At 45.6% G+C, this 20,468-nt stretch overlaps 1 protein-coding gene across 1 annotated transcript in view; it reads left to right on the forward strand.

Moving 5' to 3' along the window:
- The window catches only part of A2M (alpha-2-macroglobulin), a 30,280-nt gene continuing 9,812 nt past the window's right edge, over positions 1-20,468 (forward strand). The window contains exons 1-21 of the mRNA XM_074588824.1: positions 1-162; positions 1,819-2,002; positions 3,017-3,176; positions 4,057-4,109; positions 4,644-4,664; positions 5,028-5,196; positions 6,418-6,502; positions 7,340-7,463; positions 8,699-8,813; positions 9,053-9,162; positions 9,632-9,790; positions 11,086-11,313; positions 11,658-11,721; positions 12,210-12,352; positions 14,179-14,328; positions 14,984-15,154; positions 15,711-15,849; positions 17,607-17,715; positions 18,065-18,293; positions 18,559-18,685; positions 19,344-19,465. Of these exons, the coding sequence (XP_074444925.1) occupies positions 74-162; positions 1,819-2,002; positions 3,017-3,176; positions 4,057-4,109; positions 4,644-4,664; positions 5,028-5,196; positions 6,418-6,502; positions 7,340-7,463; positions 8,699-8,813; positions 9,053-9,162; positions 9,632-9,790; positions 11,086-11,313; positions 11,658-11,721; positions 12,210-12,352; positions 14,179-14,328; positions 14,984-15,154; positions 15,711-15,849; positions 17,607-17,715; positions 18,065-18,293; positions 18,559-18,685; positions 19,344-19,465 (2,751 nt within the window). The 5' untranslated portion in view covers positions 1-73. The remainder of the gene's footprint in view (positions 163-1,818; positions 2,003-3,016; positions 3,177-4,056; positions 4,110-4,643; positions 4,665-5,027; positions 5,197-6,417; positions 6,503-7,339; positions 7,464-8,698; positions 8,814-9,052; positions 9,163-9,631; positions 9,791-11,085; positions 11,314-11,657; positions 11,722-12,209; positions 12,353-14,178; positions 14,329-14,983; positions 15,155-15,710; positions 15,850-17,606; positions 17,716-18,064; positions 18,294-18,558; positions 18,686-19,343; positions 19,466-20,468) is intronic.

Genomic DNA, 20,468 nt, shown 5'->3' on the forward strand with positions numbered 1-20,468 from the left:
AGCGGAGCGGGAGCACAAGCAGCACCGGACTAGGCTGGGTGTCTGCTTGACTTGTCACGTCCTGCTCTGCACCATGGGGAAGGACAGGCTGCTCATCAAACCAAACATCTTCCTCCTTCTCCTCTTCTTCCTCCCTGGAGACACCTCACCCGCCACAGAGCCGTAAGCTACGCAGGGGGGTCTCTGGGCAGGCGGGAGACCTGGGCTGTATTCCCGTGTCTGTTGCTTTGTCTCTTATCTTCTGCATACTTTCTTTTACCCAGGAATACAGACATCAGGGCTGGGTAAAGTGTCTTCTACAGACAGCAACTCTAGTGCTTCGGGGGGACCCAAAACAGCCTGTAAAACTTCAGGAAAAAAAAAAGAGGGAAAGGTCTATGAGAATATATCTTGCTGCTTCAGAGAACTGACAGCATTTCAACAAAATTTTCTGCATAAAATTGGTTCTTTGAAAGGCAACTTTTAATAACTGTTTACACATTCAGTTTTTCTTAAGACACAGACTTTTCTGAAAAGGCAATGAAAGGTTTCATTGTGGGTTGACTACCCTACTCCCAGGTTGAAAGGCCCAGGAGATGGAGTGGTTTTTTGATTGATAATGAGAAAAAAAGGAACAAATAACAGATCTGGCCTCACCAGAAATGGCTTTATTTTTTAATTCACATTTTTCAGCTCAGCCAATGGAATGAAAATTCCCTTCTCATCCAGGGTTATGTAGCACTTTAAGACTGTGACTGTTCAGGTCTGTGAGGGTACCTTGTGCTGCATCCCTTCTTCAGCCCCTTTTGCCATGTTTGTATGTGAAGGGAGTGTGTGTTGTGTGCATGTGTGTACACGTATGGCAGGAGCAGCGCATGAGGGGTCCTGACATCCCAGAGACTTTTTCCTTTGGCTTTTCAGCAATGTCTTTTCCTCCCCCAGCAAAGCAAGGCTGTGCTCCAGTGCTTTCACCAAGTGCAGGGTAAGCAAATGGCAGGGTCAGGATCTGAGGGGCCAGAGCTTTCTCCCTGCAGACCAACTGATAGACATAAAAGTGTCAGAGCCTCCCCTATCGCTAAAGGCAATGCCCTACCTTACTGCCGAGGTGTCGAGAGCTCTTCTCCCAGCTGCTTGCTGCTTTGGGGGTACCTGTCAGAGGGCAGTCCTCGTCCCCCCAAAGGGCAGCACTGTTGGCATTAGGTGGGTCAGGTTTGATCCCCAGACGCCGTGCTGGGCCCCGGGACACCAGCGGCACGTTGCTCCGCTGGGAGGGAGGGAGGCTGCCTAGGGCCCAGCAGGGACCCCCTGCTCGGGCTGAGACAGAGGGACGTGCTTCCCTGAAAAACTGAAATTTGCTCCGGTGCTTTTGCCTAAGATCTGGCACCACGCTGTGGCAGTTTTAGGTCTCTGCGAGGACGAGAGTAGCGCTGGAGATGGTTTGCAGTGTGTAATCAATGGCATTTATTCACCAAGTAACAGCACTTGTGTGGTTCCTGAATGCTACAAGGTGTCTAGCAAAGGTGACAACCGACTTTTCCCCACTGGCGTTATTCAGTGTCCCAGGAGGAAGCGCTGCTGTTGTGCCAGAACATGGAAAAACTTATCCCTCCCAGACGTTTGCATTGAGTATTTCCTGTGGTATCTTACTTTTGAGATCGGCCTCTCTACTTTCCCCTGCTGCTACAGACATGCTGGAAATCTTGTTACAGTCCTAGAAAATGCATCTCTCCCCCTGTACAGTGAAGGCTGTAGTCATCAGAATGGTTTATTTGCTCTTTCTGTACAGCTCCTGTTACATGTTCCTGCCCCTCTAACCTGGCCTTCTCCTCTCTTCCTAAGGCAGTATATGGTGCTGCTGCCCTTTCTGATACACACTGATTCTTCTGAGAAAGTCTGTGTTCAGCTGACCCACCTGAATGAGTCTATGACACTGAGCGCCACACTCGAGTATCAAGGGGAAAACAGGAGCTTGATTGATGACGTGGTGTCGGAGAAGGACGTGTTCACCTGCATCCCTTTCTCTGTGAGTACCTCATCCGTGTGGGCTCATCCCTTGTGCCAGGGATAAACTGTAAGGGCACTGAGTAGTAATGAACAGTGTGTAGGTATTCACTTCCCTCTTGGCCAAAGGTATCACCCTCAACACCCTCCTGCTGCTGAAATCTCCTTAGCATTTTACCTGAATGGGAAATGCTGAATCCTGGAAAGCCAGCCCCTCTCTAGGACAGGAGGAGGAGAGGCCAGGAGAAAGAAGTGGTCTTAGTATTGATGCTCCTGATGATGGCTGTTTGGTGAACAGTTTCTTCAAATCGCTCTCCACATCATCCTGCAGCAGCCACAGATTGTCACTTGAGTGCCTTCAAGTTGGGATAGAGCTTTTGGCTTCAGATACATTTTGCTTTGTGGATATAGTACACTGAATTAATGTGAGAACAGAGAGCTGTGATTCCCTGTGTCTGAAAAAGAAAGTGAAGCAGGGAATTCATAGCTTAGTGTAACTGTTAGCCCCAGGGACTATAACAAGTCATGGGCAACCAGGGAAGTTGGTCACCTGTCTCGGAACACAAATTATGTCTTTGGCCTGAAGGCTGAAGAACTGGCCTTCAGGACACTGAACAGGTTGGCATCTATGTCTATGTTTGTCAGATACAGGCTGAAGAATGGTCTTGTCACTTGGAGAGAGATGTATAGAGATCTGGCATGTCTGGTTTGGAAAAGAAAATGTTCTGCAAAGACTAGGGACATTATCTGAAAGAGAAAGGGGATTATTTCACTGCCCCTGTGCATGTCAAAAGGATAAAGGACAGAAAGGTTTTGGTCAGGGCAGTAAGAATTTCTTAAAATCACTGCACAGCAGCAGAAATGAGTCAGAATACAGGACTAAGCAAAGATCAGTCTCTTGTTCCTGATAATAGTTTCCCTCACCTCTGTGTTGGGTCCATCAGGATTATATTAGATCTCTTATTTCATGAAGACCAGTTCAGTTCAGGAAGCCTATAAAGGTGGTCCGTAACATAGTTGCCTTCTTACTCTCCAGCTTCCCAAATCAAATAGCCAGTCACCAGTCACGTTTATCACTGTGACGGTGAAGGGGGCAACACTGCAGTTCAGGAGCCGCAAGTCGGTGCTGGTCAAGAATTCTGAGAGCCTGGTCTTCGTCCAGACAGACAAACCCATCTACAAGCCCGGACAGACAGGTACCAGGGAAGGGGTGGAGATTTGCATTTGAAGCAAAGATTCATACTGCAACTGTTGGACTGTGCTGGCCAGATGGTGACTACTATCAGTGGGGGCCAGAACAGTAATCTCATGGCTGAGGCTTATGTTTTTAATGCTCCATGTGGGAACAATTTGGGGAACCTTAAGGTACATGCACATCCTTGGGGCACCTGCACACACTTCCTCTGTCACTGGAGGCTCTGTTGCTGTGCTCCATGCAGTTAGCATCTGCATTAAAATCAGAGAAAGACTGGATATTTGTCCTATAGAGAACAGGAACAAAATTCGGACTAAGTCATGAACTAGCTTTCAAAGCGTCAGCTGATTTTCTTCAATAAAGACAGAGAGAACTATATAACCCATTTATTTCTTCTGGGCCATTGATCTCTTAAACTTGGCCTGGACAGGAACTAATGTCCTAAAAGATACACTGAATTCTCTGTCCATCGAGAGCCAACATAAACTTGCAGCCAAGTGCTGAAATAATTTGCTTCCATCCTTCCCTAGAAGTCAGTCTAGTTATAACAAAATTAGAAGACCCATGTGAATTCAAATGTAAAAATGTATCCCTGCTAAGTAGACGAAGGCAACTTAAATTTAACTTTGGTCCTGATTAATGAGATTCTGATGCCCATGATCAGTAAGATGTTCACACTGACATAGATGTGCCCTGAACGTGCTCTTATTCATGTAATTTGTTACATGGGTAACCTTCTAGCATGACTTACGTTTTCTAGTGAATGGAATTTCTGTAGAAGAGAACAGATCTGTTCTCTGTTGTACCATTTGTTTTTGAAACTGATGTTTTCTGGTTGGTGGCTGCACTGTGGAACCTCACTGTGTGCCTTTCTCCAACAGTCCTGTTCAGAATTGTTTCTCTGGATACAGACTTCCGTCCCTTGAACGAGGTGGTGAGTATGACACTTCCTTTTTACTAGTTATTTGGACTTAATATTGGCCTATGTGGGTAAAGGGAGGAAAGAAGTGTCTTTTGGGGAGAGCTCTCAGTACACTGAGATAGTTGTGCAATTCCTGGGTTACCTCAGATCTTGTTAACAGGATTTCTGCAAAAGGCTGCCTTCTGCATTCTTGGAAAGGTTTGACAAACTGCAAATGAACAGTGCTGGTGTAAACACCTCAGCCATGAGCAAATTTGCCATTATCACAGTGTACACCTGCTCTTATTAGTATTGCAGATTATACAGAGTGAGTAATTTCAGCTGACTTTTCTGCCTGAAACAAAGGATTGCCACCCCCCAACCCCCACCCCACTTGGTGTACCTCAAAATCCTCTGTTGCTCCATACCAGGGACTTTCCTCCTTATCCCACTGAGTGATCCACGTGTTCCCTGAATGTGGTCGTAGCCCTGGTCATTTGACTGTGTTGCTTACACTCTGTCTAAATGTGCATTCTAAAGATGGTGTTTCCTTTCTTCTCTTTCTAGTTTCCGCTGGTCTATATCGAGGTATGTACAAACATTCAATTCATGTTCATGTCTACCACACTTCAGCCTGGCAGCATAACTACCACTTGCCTCAAGATGATTCTTGTCTATTTTATTTATTAAGCAGGTCCATAATATTAATTTGAGTATACAGAACTTTAACTCATATGGTGGCAACTATGTACTCTGGGCCCAGGTTACAGGTCCTTCTATTGTGCAGCCCTGGGCTCCCCGCACAACTCTGCTAGTGCCCCCCAGTCCTGCCCTGCAGCCTCCTGCAACACTGGGGCTGAGCCTCCCCTCACTGCTTTTGTTAGTGCTTTTTAGTTCTCATTGCAGACTCCCCCTGTTCTCACAATCTCCTTGTGGTCTCATTATCTGTAGGACCCAAAGAAAAACCGTCTGTACCAGTGGACAAAGGCAGAGTTAAAGGGCGGGTTAATCCAGCTGTTCTTCAACCTCACCTCTGAACCTATGCAAGGGACCTACACAGTGGTGGCTCAGAAGGCCTCTGGGAAGACAATTCGTCATCCTTTCTCTGTGGAGGAGTATGGTAACTCTCACTGCAGTTTCAGGTTCCTAACAGCTAGTCCTGTGGGGCATGAAAGCTTAACTGAACAGGGTGGTAGATCTGATCAGGATGTCCAGCATGGCTGGAAAAAATGTCTCTGTCCTCTCCCTCCCAAGCATCCTCCCTTTCTCAGGAGTGAAGACTGAAGGTCTTGAGCCACCTGTCTCCAGTCCTCTCTAAGCCCCAGACCATGCAGTGCAGCTCTTCTGACTGCCCACCTCAGCAAGGCTCCCATCGGGAGGAACAAGTGTGCTTGAATCAGTCTGTCCACACGCCTCACCTCCTTCCAGAGGTGATTTAAGGCCACAGCCTCATCTCCAGTTGGCTACACACCTATGTCATGCTATGAGTCTCAGTCTACCGTGTCTGAGGTCCAAAGTCTTGACCTTTTTGTGTAGACTGGGACTAAATTCAGATCTTGCCTGTCCTCCCCCACAAGCTAAGCCTGTAGCTCACATTACACCTTAATGTAAATTTAAGCTCTCTCTGGTAGTCTCACACCTATGCCAGTTCCATCCACTTGGCTAGAAAATGGTATCCCAATACACACCTGCACATGTTCGCAAGCAACATATCTTCCCACCCCAGCAAGCCAGCTGCAGCCCTTGTTACATGGTCTGACATGATCTGGCTCGTGCAGCAGAGATGAGCCTGGGAAGATGAGTCTGGAAGTCTTTCACCTCTTTCAATTGCAAGATTGTTCCTGTACACGTATGCCCTGAATCCCTCCTAGTTCTCCCAAGACAGTCACCACCCAGCTGGGTTTGGATGTGATGTCACCCTGTGCTGTCACTGGGTTTTCCTATTTTGCCTATTGGTAAGATCTACATGCTTTGGAAATGCAGACACCAGGCTGTAGTTCCAGCTCTGTATGTCTGTGGGAAAATTCTATTGACTTAACTCTCTATTTCACTCTATCCCACTGCTGGGGGACTGACAACCCATGTGTTATCTAAGAAGCCGCTGTATTTTAACAGCTGATGTAATAATCCTGTCTCCTTAGCCGGCACAGTGGTTACCTGAGTGCCTGTGGTTTTCACTGACTTTGGTGGGATGTGCAGGTGACAGAAGCCTCTAAAATCTGACCATTTAGATGCAAAAGGGTTTCAGGTCATTTGTAAGAATAGCTTTTGAGTAGCCTTCATGTCCCATTCTTATGTAATTCCCCACCACATAGACCGTTTTCCTTTGGTTCTGCTGCAGTGCTGCCAAAATTCGAAGTAACAGTGAAAATGCCCAAGCTGATCACCATTCTTGACGAGAAGCTGCAAGTGACAGTTTGTGGTCTGTGAGTGTCATTCTTTCAAGTCCTTCTTGGTTTCAGGTTTTTCTTCAGCTGCTGCTGAAAGTCCAGTTGGGAGACTGAGATATGATACTTCATTCTATTTCTCAATCGTTTTGGGGTGCCAGGACCAAACAGACTATATCTACCATTAGATAAAAGGCAACAATTATTGTTTGGGGCACTTTGTATGCAACATATAGAAACATATTGTTCTTCTGTTTTTTTGGGGAGGGATTTTTTTGAGTCATAGAGGATTTCAGACCAGCTACAGTGCTAGGGAAGAGGTCTTCAGTTTAGTTTACTTAGGAATGATGTTTTAACTGTGGCTTCTGCTTGTCATTGCTGAGAGGAAAACGTAAGTGATGCAGATGCCCTTTTCCTTTGGGCCACCTCATATAATTCTGCATAGCAACATCCCAAGCATCCTGCAGGGAGAGACATGGCTTGGGCTGAAGAATGAGCCAAAAGACCCAGCGCACATACATGAACAAAACAGTTCCATCAGAATTGGGCGGTGGGGTAGATACTTGCAGCATGCTCTTCAAGGTGAAGGGTACTCTCAACTAAATCAGCATTAGGGTAAATGATTTCTGCAACTTGTATGTTATTCCTAGGGATGCAATCAGGACTATAAGATTCAGTGCTCCTGCTCCTGTTGGCAAGCTTGATTCTAAAATGTTACCAACTTTATTTCTGCTTTTTGTTGCCTGTGATGACCCTGCTGTATCCTGGAGGCAGCTCTAGGGAAGAGTCCTGGCTCCACTGGGGATGAGCTAGTCATTTCCCTCCATCCCTGTTACATTCCTAATGGCTTTTTCTTTCAAACGTCCCTGCTGGTAGATACACCTTTGGGAAGCCTGTTCCTGGCCTCGTGAGCTTCCGTGTCTGCCGGAAGTTTGAACATGCAGCCACCAACTGCTATGGCGAAGAAGCTAAGGCAGTGTGTGACGAGTTCTCTGGACAGGTGAGTCACAGTTACCCTTGCGGGTAGGGTGACAGGAGAAAGAGTGGTTTACTAAGCACACCTTGCATGGAACAGGCTTGCCCTGACAGAGTACGTACAAGCATGAGTGTGGAGAGTGTATTTTAAGGAAGCCTGAAGAAGGAGAAAAGATTGGGTGCAAGATGAAATGTGGAAGGTAAAAATAAGGGGAAGGTCTGTGTGGTAAGAAAGGTGTGTGTTAAAGCAAGAAACTGATGGAGAAGAAAGAGGTGGAAGAAACAAAAAAAAAAGGTCAGATGGAGTGTAGAGAGTATAAGAGAGAAGTGAGATAGAAAAGGCATGAACGATGAGAGCAGAGTTGGGATTGTCTTACACTAGGGACAGTGTGTGGGATCAGAAATTCATGTTCGAAGTAGGACAGGAGCAGAAATCAGGGGAGGGGTGATGCAGTTTGATCAAGAGGGAAAGGAATATGGATTTAGCAGCCGTAGTTAAGACAGACAGAAAAGAAGTCACTTTTTTCACTCTTCAGACTGTCAAATCTAAAAGAGCAGAACTGAATGGTGTCTGGAGCATGGACAGGCGCAATTGACAGAACCTGGGGGAATAGCAATTATGGAAATATGTCAGGACAAGAAAGCAAGCAGACATGCTTATGGTCCTTGGGGTCTGCTGCAGTATGAGCCCCACGATTGCCTCCGCCACTGCTGTTGTTATCCATGCTAAAAGCAAACTTGAACACTGCGGTGCTAACTTCTGTTCCAGGCATCTCTTCCCTTTTCTGTGGAGACCTGACTTGTACACAAAGGTGCTGAAGAGAGGTGGCAAGCTTTGAAAATGCTTTTCCAGCTGTCATCTTCTTTCTACACATACACAGGCTTTAGTTTATCTATCACTCATATGGCTTGTGCATTTTAAGTCAGCAGCTATATTCTAATGTGCCTGATGCCTGACAATTATTTCCTGTGTGGCATACACTTGAATAATCCCCTATACTTCTGTATCAAGTGTTTGGAATTTCAAACTTCACACACACACACACATAAAAATCTTCTAGGTTGCAAACTCTTTGCTTTGATGTTGCTGCAAGTTCTTCAAAATGCTCCATGCCAAGTTATTTATGTGCTTCTCCAGTTTTAATAAAAACAACAGAGGGAATGAACTGTGAGTTTATGGGCTTATCTTCCAGTTCAGGGCAGTTGGATAAACACTATATAGATGAGACTATAATGGTCTTGTTTGTTTTCTTCCAATAGACAGACAACTATGGCTGCATTTCTGAAGTGGTAAAGACCAAGTTATTCCAGCTCAAGAGAAGTGGATATGAGAATAAGCTGCATGTGGAGGCTAAGATTAAAGAGGAGGAGACAGGTATGAATCATCTGGACTGAAGAGCCATGTAATAAGCCCAGGAGAGACCAGCAGAGGGGCCCTCCAAGTAGGGGTGAGGGAGAAAAGCAGACTCTTGCTTTTCTGCAGTCCTAAAGTTTTCCTACCTGGAGGCCAGGAGCATCAACAAAATTGCTTGTCCAGCAAAAGAGGGTTGGCCTGGAGTAAAAGTAATTCTGGTCAAACAGAGGCAAATTAATTCATCATGTGTCTTCCTGCAGGAGTGGAGTTGACTGGAACAAGCTTCTCTGAGATCACAACCACCATTAGCAAAATCACCTTTGAGCATTCAGACTCCTACTACAAACCTGGAATCCCCTTCTTTGGGCAGGTAGGGAAACCATGAGAATGGAATACCATGACTGCCAAACAATCATGCTCCTGCATCTCCTGGACAGATACGTGCCCCACTCTGCAAAGATGCTGGACCTCAGTGCTGCTAATCCCTGTGGGCCTCCTCTCCTCTGCAGGCTCTTAAATCAGGGAACAGCAGCTGAGAGCACAGCCCTCATTCTGCTTAACCCCCTGTCCTTGTGCTTCTGCTTCTCCGGTCAAGTAGAATTCCGTTTTTCCAGTCTTCTGTTTAAAAGGAGGCCTAAGGGGTGTGAGATAAGAAAGGCCAAAAAAATAAGATTCAGAAAGTTTGCAGCCCTCTCTGAAAGAGACAGATGATGCGCTTGTAAAGTGCAGTGGGGGCTTCCTTGTCTGACGTAAGCCCAACATCCTTAGCTTGGTGGTCTATCAGTCTGTTCAGGTGACAGGCATTCCTCTCCTGTACTGTACTGTTTTTGCTTCTCCAGGTGAAACTAGTGGATGGATCTGGTGCTCCAATCGCCAATGAAATTGTGAGGATTTCTTTACAAGGAGGCCAGGAAAACAACTACACAACAAATGAAGAGGGCAGGGCATGGTTTGCCCTGAATACTTCCATGTTTTCCTTGGATACTGTTGGAATTAGGGTGAGTCCGGCGGGCAGAGGAGGTGATGAAGTGACCCACAGGGCTGGAAGGGGAGTAACCCTGAAGTTTCTATGATATGTGCAAAAGCACTTAGCTGCTTGTTGCTGGTTCTTTGTGCCAACCTTGGCATCAGTGTGGTGGAAACAGCTGTACAACAAACCAGGTTGCTATGTCACAATTGCATGTAGCTTGTAAGTACTTGATTTGTGCTTGGGAATAGCAATATAGTGTTAGAAAGAACATCAAGAGATCATAATCTTCCATTCTGCTCCAAGGGATCACCAGACAAATCTCTTTCAAGGCTGGGTCTAATTCCCACGGTGGAGTGCTGCTAGTGCTTTGCTGTCTTTTCAATTAAATGATTTCCCACGTATCTCACCTAAATATCCTTTGTGGTCAGTTAAGGCAATCTGCATCTCTCAGAGTTTAATTTAGCATTCTGTGTTTCTAAGCTGTCCTCATTATTTTTTTTTCCCTTTTTCCTGCCATAAAGAGAAAAAGAATATGAACCATCCACAGAAATTCTCTCCCTGGTGTGGAATTTGTTTATCTGGGAAAAATAAATGCTGCAGAGCATCCTTTTGTTGGTTTAAAAGGCAGTATGTGTGTAACATGCACATTTTTTAATACCTCACCTTGGAATAAGGCAGATTGTCTAGAATTATATTTTCTTCACTCCCTACAATTCTCTTGTCACATATTAAGGCATGAGGCACATGAAATGCTGGAGTAGCACTCTTCTAAATGTGAAATATCTTCCCCTTGCTCTCATTTTTAAGAAGGCCTGGACTCTATCAGCTCCTAAACTTCTCTATTTAATTTTGGTTTTGAATTCTCAGGTGGAGACTTTGCCTCCTTTTCCATAGCATCCTTAGCTGGATCTTGGCACTATTAATCTCTGAACTGAACAGCACTATCCCTTCTCCAGCACCAATAATGAGAAGAAAAATGAAAATCAGCTTCTTTTCTCTTTAAACAAACAGGAAAGATATTAGAGAGGACAAGGTATTAGGGTAAAGAGCCCTTGAGGTGATACTGATAGTAAATAAACAACTGATACAATTCATCTCATTTGAGATGAACTCCAGCTTCTCTGGGAGTGAAATCATTCCTAGTGATTTGCTAAGGATACCACCACACTGTCTTGCATCTTCCAAACTCATGGGGTTTTTTTGTAGACTACCTTGTTGCTTAAATACAAGAAATACCAAACCTCTAATACTAGGCCATTAATTTTGGCTCCAGTTCAGCCACCTGTGTTTGAGGATCTATATGTGTATTTTCTCTTTTTCCAGGCAATTCATAAAGTACGCCCTTACTGCTATGACCGTTCCTGGGTTGTTCCATATTATGAAGAAAGCTATCTCCCATTAAAGCGCTTTTACTCTCCCAGTAATAGCTTCCTCAAAATTGAGCCCAAGTCTGAGACACTAAGCTGCGGCTCCTCCATGGAGGTCCGGGTGCACTATATCCTTACTCCAGAGGCTACAGGAGAGCAGAAGAAAATCACCTTCTACTACCTGGTAAGCTTACACCTGCCTTACAACAGTGAGGTTGTCACTGGTAACTGTAGGGGGGTTGGAGATAGAAACTGTTGTTTGTGGCAGTAGGGCTTTAAACACTTTCCCATCATCCTTCATATGTTCTTTTCTAACAAAAAGGAGGGTCTGAGTTAGGAGCAGAAGAGTAGGGATGTCCCGATGCCCCCAAGGTGAGCACTGGGATTCTGCTACAGTGAGGCAGAGAGCAGCTGAGCAGGGTGCGAGCAGCAGACATACAGCTCCGTTGTTGTCCTCTCGGGTTCCCCTTCTTTAAGGTTTGGCTCACGCATAGCCTCAATCACAGCAGGGTTTCTCCTTCCATTCAGGTGATGGCCAAGGGAATCATTAAGCAAGCAGGCACCCACGTTCTGGATTTGAACCAGGAAAGTGGTGAGTTCCTCTCCCCTGCCAAATTGTTGCTGTCCTGGGAGGCTAGACAACTGTGGCAGACATACAGGCTGCTGCCATTCAAATGCAGGGATCCACAACTCCATGCCTGCTAAAACATGGAAAGAGCTTGAGCTTTCTCTTCTACGCCTTTATTTAGGCTTTGCACAGATTTGCTCTAACCCCCTGTGCCAGCTGTCTTCTGACACTGCATTTCTCTACCTCCAGTGCTCCTAGGAGACACTGACTGATGGTCTGTTTTCAGAAGCTGAACCAAAATTCAGCATGCTGGAAAACAGAACTTGAAACAAGCCTTTTCAGTCAAACGGTGAGACTTATGCATCCCTGTGAGCACCAATTCATCCCACTTGGAGGCCTGGAGTTTCATCCTTGCTAGGATGAAGTTCAGCATGAAGTCAAACTTAGAATTTTGGCTGCTCCAAGAGCAGGTTCCCTGTACCTTAACTTTTTGCTCTTGTTTTGTTTGCTAGCCAATGGGGTCTTCTTGCTACAGCTGCCTGTACAAGCTGAGATTGCTCCAGTGGCCCAAGTGCTTGTCTACACCACTACTCCAAGCGGGGAGGTGATCGCTGATTCAACCAAGTTCAATGTAGAAAAGTGTTTCAGCAATAAGGTAAGTGTCCACTTCTTGAGGGAGCTGCCATCAGACTGCAGCGTGGTCAAACTCATTTATTTAGATTTAGCCTGACTAAGCTCATTTATTTAGATTTATTTACACTGGACAAGCCACCTACCAGTTGTTCTAGGTAGCTTCACTGCTTACTGGTTTGTGCTAGCTTGGAGGAGATTAACTGTTGGAAAAAAGAAGCTAGAAGGGACTACACTGATAAAATCCGTCTTAGCGACTAGTCACAGCCACCAGTCTCACAGATGGTCCCGTGTAAGAAAAACGTAGGCCACATATCTATGTCATACTGCAACCCATGGATTTTCTTTTCCTGCAAACTCAGCAATGAGGTGTCTGCTTTTCTGGTCACAGAGCAAAAATAAAACACACACAGTCCCAATCCAGTGGGCGAAGCTAATACTTGTCAGATCTTTCAGCTCCTGTACATCTCATCCTGTCATTTTAATTTCTGTTGTATGTAAATGGAGAAAAACCTTGCCTGAACCTGATAAGCAATGCACAGTGGTGCTTCAATAGCGATGTTGAGACTGAAGGAGTGCAGAAAAATAAAGCCTTCTTTCTATGAGCATGTGGACCATGATTCTCTTATAGCCCCACATATCCTTATGCAGAAGAGCAGATGGATGTGTAAGCAGCCCTAAGAAGAGAAGAACCTCAAAAAAGCCCATTGGGACTTCAGGACAGTAGACAGGACACTGCGAAAGGCAGTCCCTTGTCCTGCTAAAACCCAAGCTAAATGAGTTCTTGAGACTGGTGTCACTGTAGGAGTTTGGTGACCTGAATTTTGTTCATATATTAAAGGTCATTCTATGGACTGCATTGAGACCTGGGTGCAAGCCAAGTGCCAAGTACTTTACATGCTTAGGCACTACTTTCTTTGAAAGCATCCTGTATTCTAAGCTATTGTCAGTCCAGACAGGACAGACTTTGGGCTATCTCTATGCTAGACAGTTTTTCTAGCAGCAGGCTTGCTATGGCCGTTGTTCTGACATTTCCTGAAGAATATTGCTTTTGCAGTCTCAAGATTATGAGTCCACCCCCCTGGGAGAGGTGGGGTGTTGTCAGCAGAAGGCATGCTGTGGTATGGTTGGGATATGAAGGACGCTGGCAGTTCTTTGTCAGGGAGCATGTTTTCTCTGAGGATGCTTTGGTCATTGCACGTTAGGGGAGGGTTTGTGCTGCTGGGGAGAGGGAAGATTTATGCTGGTTAGCCATCTTATCACAAAATCACGTTAGATGGTGATGAAAACAACTTCTGCTAGCAAGAACTTGCAGGGCAGAGATTGGAAGGGTGTCCTTCAAGCTGTGAGTTAGGTTTTGGGGAAGGCACACCAGTCTGGCAGGCCTCAATCAACACGCCGATTCTTCAGAATCATTCAGAATCATTACCAGCCAGTAGATATTGCAATATTGCTAACCAACGTCTTTGCAAGCTTGTTTTCCCTCCACAGACAATATCTGGGTGCGGTACAGAGACTGGACCTGGTTCAAGACCATGCCTGGCTGCTTGAACAAATCTAGCCACTATGTGGGATTACCTCATCACATTCACAGGGGCCATAAAACCCAAAACTGCCTTAAAAGTTTTATAAGTAATTGTGATGCTTGAAGTTGCCGAGAACAGTTAGTGCTGATTCCTTTGGCACTGCAGTAAGGAAACCCAGCTCTGCAGTAGCACGGGGGGAGTGTGTGTGGGGGATGTGTGTGCAGGTGTATGTGGGCTTTGTAAGGTTGGAAGCGATGCACTCAACTGGAGGGAAAAGTCCCACAAGGACAGGCCCTCTGTGACGTAGATTTTCCCGCGGCTATAGGTGGACTTGAGCTTCTCTCCTTCTGAAGGACTGCCTTCTTCTGATGCTCACTTGCTGTTCAGAGCCTCCCCGCACTCCCTCTGCGCTGTTCGTGCTGTGGACAAGAGCATTCTCCTCATGAAGCCAGAAGCTGACCTGTCACCCAGCTCTGTAAGTGCTTAGTCCATGGAGCAACTCAGAGCCTGGCCAGAGCAAGCGCAGCCCAGTGCTGGGGTGGAAAGAGTGAATAGTCCCTCTTGTTAGTGCTGACACAGGAAAGCTGCTCTGTGATGTTTCTCATCATCCTTCAGTGGGCAAAAAGATGAGAACTGGGCAGCAGCTGTTTCTTAGGGGTTTTGTGCGACTGTAGGGATGGCAATTAGGAAGCCCTTTCAAGGTAACTGCTTCTCTCAGCCAGAGCCAAACACTGTTGTGAGTTTGATGATGAGTTTTCAGTTATTCTCTGCAGCCATGGACTAATTTTCTTGGAGTAACATCTGGAAGTGTCAGAGAGTTTATTCCCCTCATGCCAAGCAGCAAACAACAATCCCTGAGTAGGGAGAAAGGACTGCAGATGGGCTGGCCAGTGTCATTTTTTATATATTTTAGCCGTAATATCCAGAGTAACATGCTGTCCATAACAAAAGAGGCAAATTTGGATGTCTATTTTAAACTCCAAAATTCCCACCACAGGGAGGAGGAGCATTGGAATGTGGATGTATGTGCAGGTGATGTCACTGTTATGGTGCTTGCATCCTACCCCCTCAGCTGTGTTTTGTGACAGTGGACACTGAAAATGCCAAATACCCTGGCTCTTTCTGCCTAGGTGTACAGCTTGCTGCCAGTGAAGGAATTGCATGACTATCACCATGGTCCAGACACGCTCTTGGAGGAGCCCCTGGAGAATTGTGTACCCTTGAAGAAGATAGTTCTGAATGGGATCACCTATTCTCCAGTAGTGGAGATGAACGAAGAGGACACTTACACCATCCTAAAGGTATAGGCTTCTGTGGCATGATGCAACACAACAAGGGAACAGTTTGTGAATCTGAGTGATTGGATACTAATTTTTATCCAGAGGCAAGTTCAGTGAGAGTCATAAGCTTCACCTTTCTTGTCAGCTTTGCTCCTGACTTGGTGGAAAAAGGATCAGTCTCAAAGTTTTCTTCTTACAGGAAAAGCTTTCATCTTGAAATAAGGTTCTAACAATCCTGTGCCATTAAAGTTACCTCAAATATATCAATACATCCTTGAGCTGCATCATAGCCACAGACATTTCCTTCCAGAGAGAAAGGTCTGTATCTGCTCCCTGGCTCATCCTGACCCCTCGGCTGGAACTGGACTGGAACCAGTGCCCTAGATACAGAGGGGATCTATACTTTGGTCTCTCTGAGCCACTCATGCACCCAGACCCAGAACTCTGGGGGGTTGATCTCAAGGTTCAATCCACAGAGAGTAACAGCTTCTCCTTTTGAGGCAGTAAAATACCAATGTCAGGTCTGCTGTGTAAACCTCAACAGGAGTCAGTAACATGTTCGATTTCTCTCCTGTAGGAAATGGGTTTAAAGATTTTCACAAATACTAAGGTGAGGAAACCTTGGTATTGCAGCACTGCGAATTACATGCCTGCAGGAGGCCGCTTTGCATCTTCAGTCATGTCTGGAGCGCCTATACATGCAATGAGGACAAACGGTAAAGGAACTGGTTCTTGTTATCACCTCTGTTCTGAACAGAGACCCTGTCTGGGAATCCCCAGTCTATTTGGGGGTGAATACTCAAAACGAGAACTGGGGTTGTGGACTGAATGCCTGAAAGTAGTACTGAAGTAGTGGGTTCACAGGTGTCAGCTTCTGTGTGAATGTGGGGCATTCTTTTGCAACTCTTTTGCTGGGTTGTGAAGGTCTACAGACAAGCTTTGATAACTCCACATTGGAAGTCAGCAGAACCAGGTAGTTTTCAAGATTCTGACAGAGCAGAGGATATTATTCTGCTGATGAATTCTCTGTTCACTAGGCACTAGACTTCTTTTCCTAGATATCACTTAAGGGGTCTCCAGTACTATCTTCAGTCTGTCCTCATTGACTCACCCAGTTTTATGTATGGTCAAAACCAGATGAAATGGATGAAAAAATTTCCAGTGACAAGCTGTTAGACTTTGGAGGCTTAGAAGTAAGACGTAAGTGGTAAGATGCAAGTGGCAGAAGTCCAGTCTGAAATGGACCCACCCTATTTCTAAGGGCTATCTCAACTCTTATACCGTAACTCTTTGGGCAACAGAATTGGCCATGTCATCCTCCAGAGTCTCATATTAAGGGAAATATCCCAGAAAATCTAAGTTATTCTAGCTGGATAACTGATTCAGAGAGTTCTCCCTTGGCACAAGATCCTGTGCTTTTGTCTATGTCCAGTTTTAAGACAATTTCAACTCTTAACTCAAGGAGTTGCTAAGATTCAGGATAGATGCTTTTTAATTAGTTTAAACTGAAATAAGCAGCAGTAAGAAGACTGAAATAACATGACAGACAAATCCAAGCAAGCTACCTGTCACTCTTGCTAGGACCTATGTGATACATCTCTGATAGCATCTGATAGCACTCATGCCCTGAGACCTCAGACTCTGGAGCTGTGCATTGCACAGACAGTATGGATACTTGCTACACAATTTTTATCTAACCATAGAAATTAATTTAGCCAAAGTAAAGATGACCAAAACTAGAATTTAGTTAAGAACTTTTCTTCTTTATCTGTTTGGCTGGATTTCTCTTTCTGTTTGTAAAAGCCGAGCAAACCAAGTCCCACCCACCTCATCTTTGTTTCAATAAAGGCTTATTTTTTACGATTTTTTTTTCCAAACTCAGAATACTTTTTTGGGAAAAATTTTTACATGGGAAAATTTTGTTTTGGTCAAAAAGTCTATTTTTAGCCCTCCCAAATTCCAACAACATGTTTTTAGTTTAGGCATCTTCAGCCTAGTTCTTGAGGAGGCCACAGATTTGGCAGGGAGGTGGTTTTCTGAGTCACAATGACCCTACAAAAAACATTGCAACAGAGGGATGTTCCATTGCTAGCTGGCCTGATAGAATGGAGAAGGATGTCATGTTAAGACTGTACCGAAAGGGAAAAAACTGCTTGCACAGGAGGTTGTAAATAGCTCTTTGCCCTAGCATCCTTGTTTTAACCTTGTGAAGTGCTGCCCCACAAACTCTGAGGTTTGCTGGAGACCAGCGGGAAATGCTGGAAGGCTGGTTCTTGCTAATAAGCCCTGACCCTGAAACTTCACTGCTGTTGGTATCAGTGCTTACTACAACCACAGCAAACATCTGCTGCCAGCACAGCTTCTGATTGCCACATAGATTGCTGCTTTCTCAGACCGAAGCATGATGCTGATGTAGATCTTGCTTGTTTGGAATTATCAGTAGTTGATTTCTTTTCCATCTCATCGCATACAGCTCCTCAGGCACTTAGACTTCGTGACTCGTTAAGCACTCCTGAAGAGGTGACGGAGACAGTCCGAAAGTATTTCCCAGAAACTTGGATTTGGAGTTTAGTATCTATAAGGTGAGGACCTTGCGCTTGTTCCTTCCTTTTTAATAAAACTGGTTTTATAAGGTGAAAACATGAATCCCCACATTTGCCAAGCCTTTTCAATGCCAGAAAGTCCGTCATTGTTTGCAGAAATCACTTGGCAATCCTCTGAGATGGGATTACCTTCAGCCGTGGTTAGGTTTATCCAAGGAGTAGTCGTGGGTCTGGAAGAAGATATGTGGTGGCCCTACAGTAACAAACATACTGTGCCCCATCCTTCACACGGGCAGTACTGTTCAGTAGGCTGGAAGGGATACAGATAGTAGATATACAAAATGGCATACAACTCACTCCCGTGTCCGTGCTGTCTGTGCTTCTCCAGCTCTGAGGGAAATGCTGATCTAGATGTGACCATCCCTGACACCATCACCGAGTGGAAAGCTAATGCATTCTGCACTTCGGCAGACACAGGCTTTGGCCTATCCCCAACAGTGTCCCTCAGAGCCTTCCAGCCCTTCTTTGTAGAGCTCACCATGCCCTACTCTGTGGTGCGTGGTGAGTCCTTCACACTGAAAGCCACCGTTTTCAACTACCTGACAACCTGCATCAGGGTAAGGAAGGTTTAAATCCTTCTGTGTACTTGCATACCTTCTTGTACACCTCTTGCCTTCACCTAGCCTTCTTATCTCTAAGTAGCCCTAGACCCTTCATCCCTGAAGTTCTTATGTTATTCCTCTTATATACTCCAAGCACAGAACCCACAGCTCCAGCTCTCTGCTCCTTTGCTACTAAAGAAATAGCTATTGCTGTGGCTTCCTAGCTCCCTGTCTCTCATGATCACCCTTCCCTGAACACACCTCTCTCTACAACTGGCAGGTCAGTGTGACTCTGGCTCCGTCTACTCATTTCCTGGCTACTCCAGTGGAAAAGGAGGAAGAATCTCATTGTCTCTGCGAGAATGGGAGGAAAACTGTGGCTTGGCTGGTGACTCCCAAATCCCTAGGTAAAGGTCTCAAGGTGCTGAAAACTGCAAGGAGGGTTTCTCTGTGCTGTTCTCCCTGTTCAGTATCGGGTGTTAGAGCAACACACTTTCCTGGGAAGCACTGCATCTGAGTGTCTGTCTCATCTGGAGTTACTTGGGAGGGAAAGGCTGGTGAACTTATAGTGTCCACGGCATGTCTAGCACCACATACAATGGCATCAAGCCTTACAGCCCTTGGACAACACCTTCTGAAGCCAGAGATATTGCTGGCCAGCAGGGATGCTCTGTCAGCTCCATCCCTCCCGGAGATTAGATGCTTGCCCCATGGTAACTTCATACTTTATTTTCACTGGTGTTGTTATGAGCCGTGGTAGCAGCTGTGGTGTGCATGTCGGGTAGCAGGTGTGCTGAACAGCAGTGGGGCTGGTGAGTCCAACCACTGTGGTGTCCTAGGTTCTGGAAAACAGTCACCAAAATAGAGTCACCTTTCAATGGCAGTGCAGCTCATGGATGGCTTCTAATATAGATAGCTATGTCCTTGTTGTAAAGAAGCAGGGCCCAGGTGTGATTGATAGAAAATCCCTATCCATGGGCCTGCAAGTTGAAACTCCTGGAAGTGGCAGTGACTTCCATCATTTGGCACTGCCCAGCAGGGCTGGTTGACTTCTGTTTGCTCCAGGGCAGGTGGAGTTCTCGGTGAGCACTGAGGCCCTGCAGAACCAGCAGCCCTGCGGGAATGCCATCGTGGAGACCCCTGAGAAAGGGCGGAAGGACACGGTCATCAGACAGCTGCTGGTGGAGGTATGCGGGCTATGGGAAGGGGAGGACTGAGCTTTCTCACAGACTAGAGTGTACGCTGTGATGCAATTGGACAGGATGCTAGATTATCTCATTTAGGCTCCCTTCCAACCTGGGCTTGTCTGTGATTCTATGTGATCACTACGCAGTGTGGCAATATGATGGTCTTACATCATCTTTATATTTTGGCAGGGCTGCATAAAGACTACAGCTTAATAACAGTGCAATAATGCAGTGTCTCACAGTACTCTAAAATTCCCCTATCCCCTACTGTAGCAGGACTCCTATTCCAATCCATCCTTCTCTTTACCTTCTACCTGTCACCTCCTATTTCAATACACCATCTTTACTGCTTCTTTCCCCCTTTTGAGAGCCCCAGTAGGTTTGCCAGTCAGGACATGCTGCCTCTATGCTAGTTGAGTGCCAAGCAAATGGCCTCTTAAGCTGAGTGCTATGCAGTTCTTAGCTTTTCTTTGCATCACAAAAAAACCTGATGCTTGCCTACTGTGTTGGATGGTAGTGTCACCAGATATTACAGTGCATAACATCTTCCCTTTCTATTACCAACAGACACAATTTTTTTTCCCTAAAGCATCTGCAGCATTATGATAAATAGCACTGCAGACATCTCTTCAGGACAGCCCTCTAGAGCAACTGTGAGCTTTTTGCTAACAAAAGCACTTCCTGTAATGCTGCAGTCCTCTTGTTACAAAGCTGTTAAGTGTCTCTTGCTGCATACAGTAGTTGCAGGTCATCCATGTGATAGTCCTGCAGTCTCTCTTTCTTTTTCCAGTCCTTCCTCTAGCAATCACTTAGGCTCATGTTTTTTGTACTTGCTTAAATTATTACTTCAGAGCTCTGTATTTCAAGGAGTGTTTGTGACTGCCTCTCCTTCTCCAGTTCACTCCTTTTTCACGTATTCCTCCAGCCTTGTTAAGGATTCCTCTGTCTGTTTGTCCTTCCCATCTCACTAACTTCTCACCTCTCTTGTTTTCCTTCATCCCAC

This window comes from Larus michahellis, chromosome 1 (assembly GCF_964199755.1).
Source record: "Larus michahellis chromosome 1, bLarMic1.1, whole genome shotgun sequence".
NCBI lineage: Eukaryota > Metazoa > Chordata > Aves > Charadriiformes > Laridae > Larus > Larus michahellis.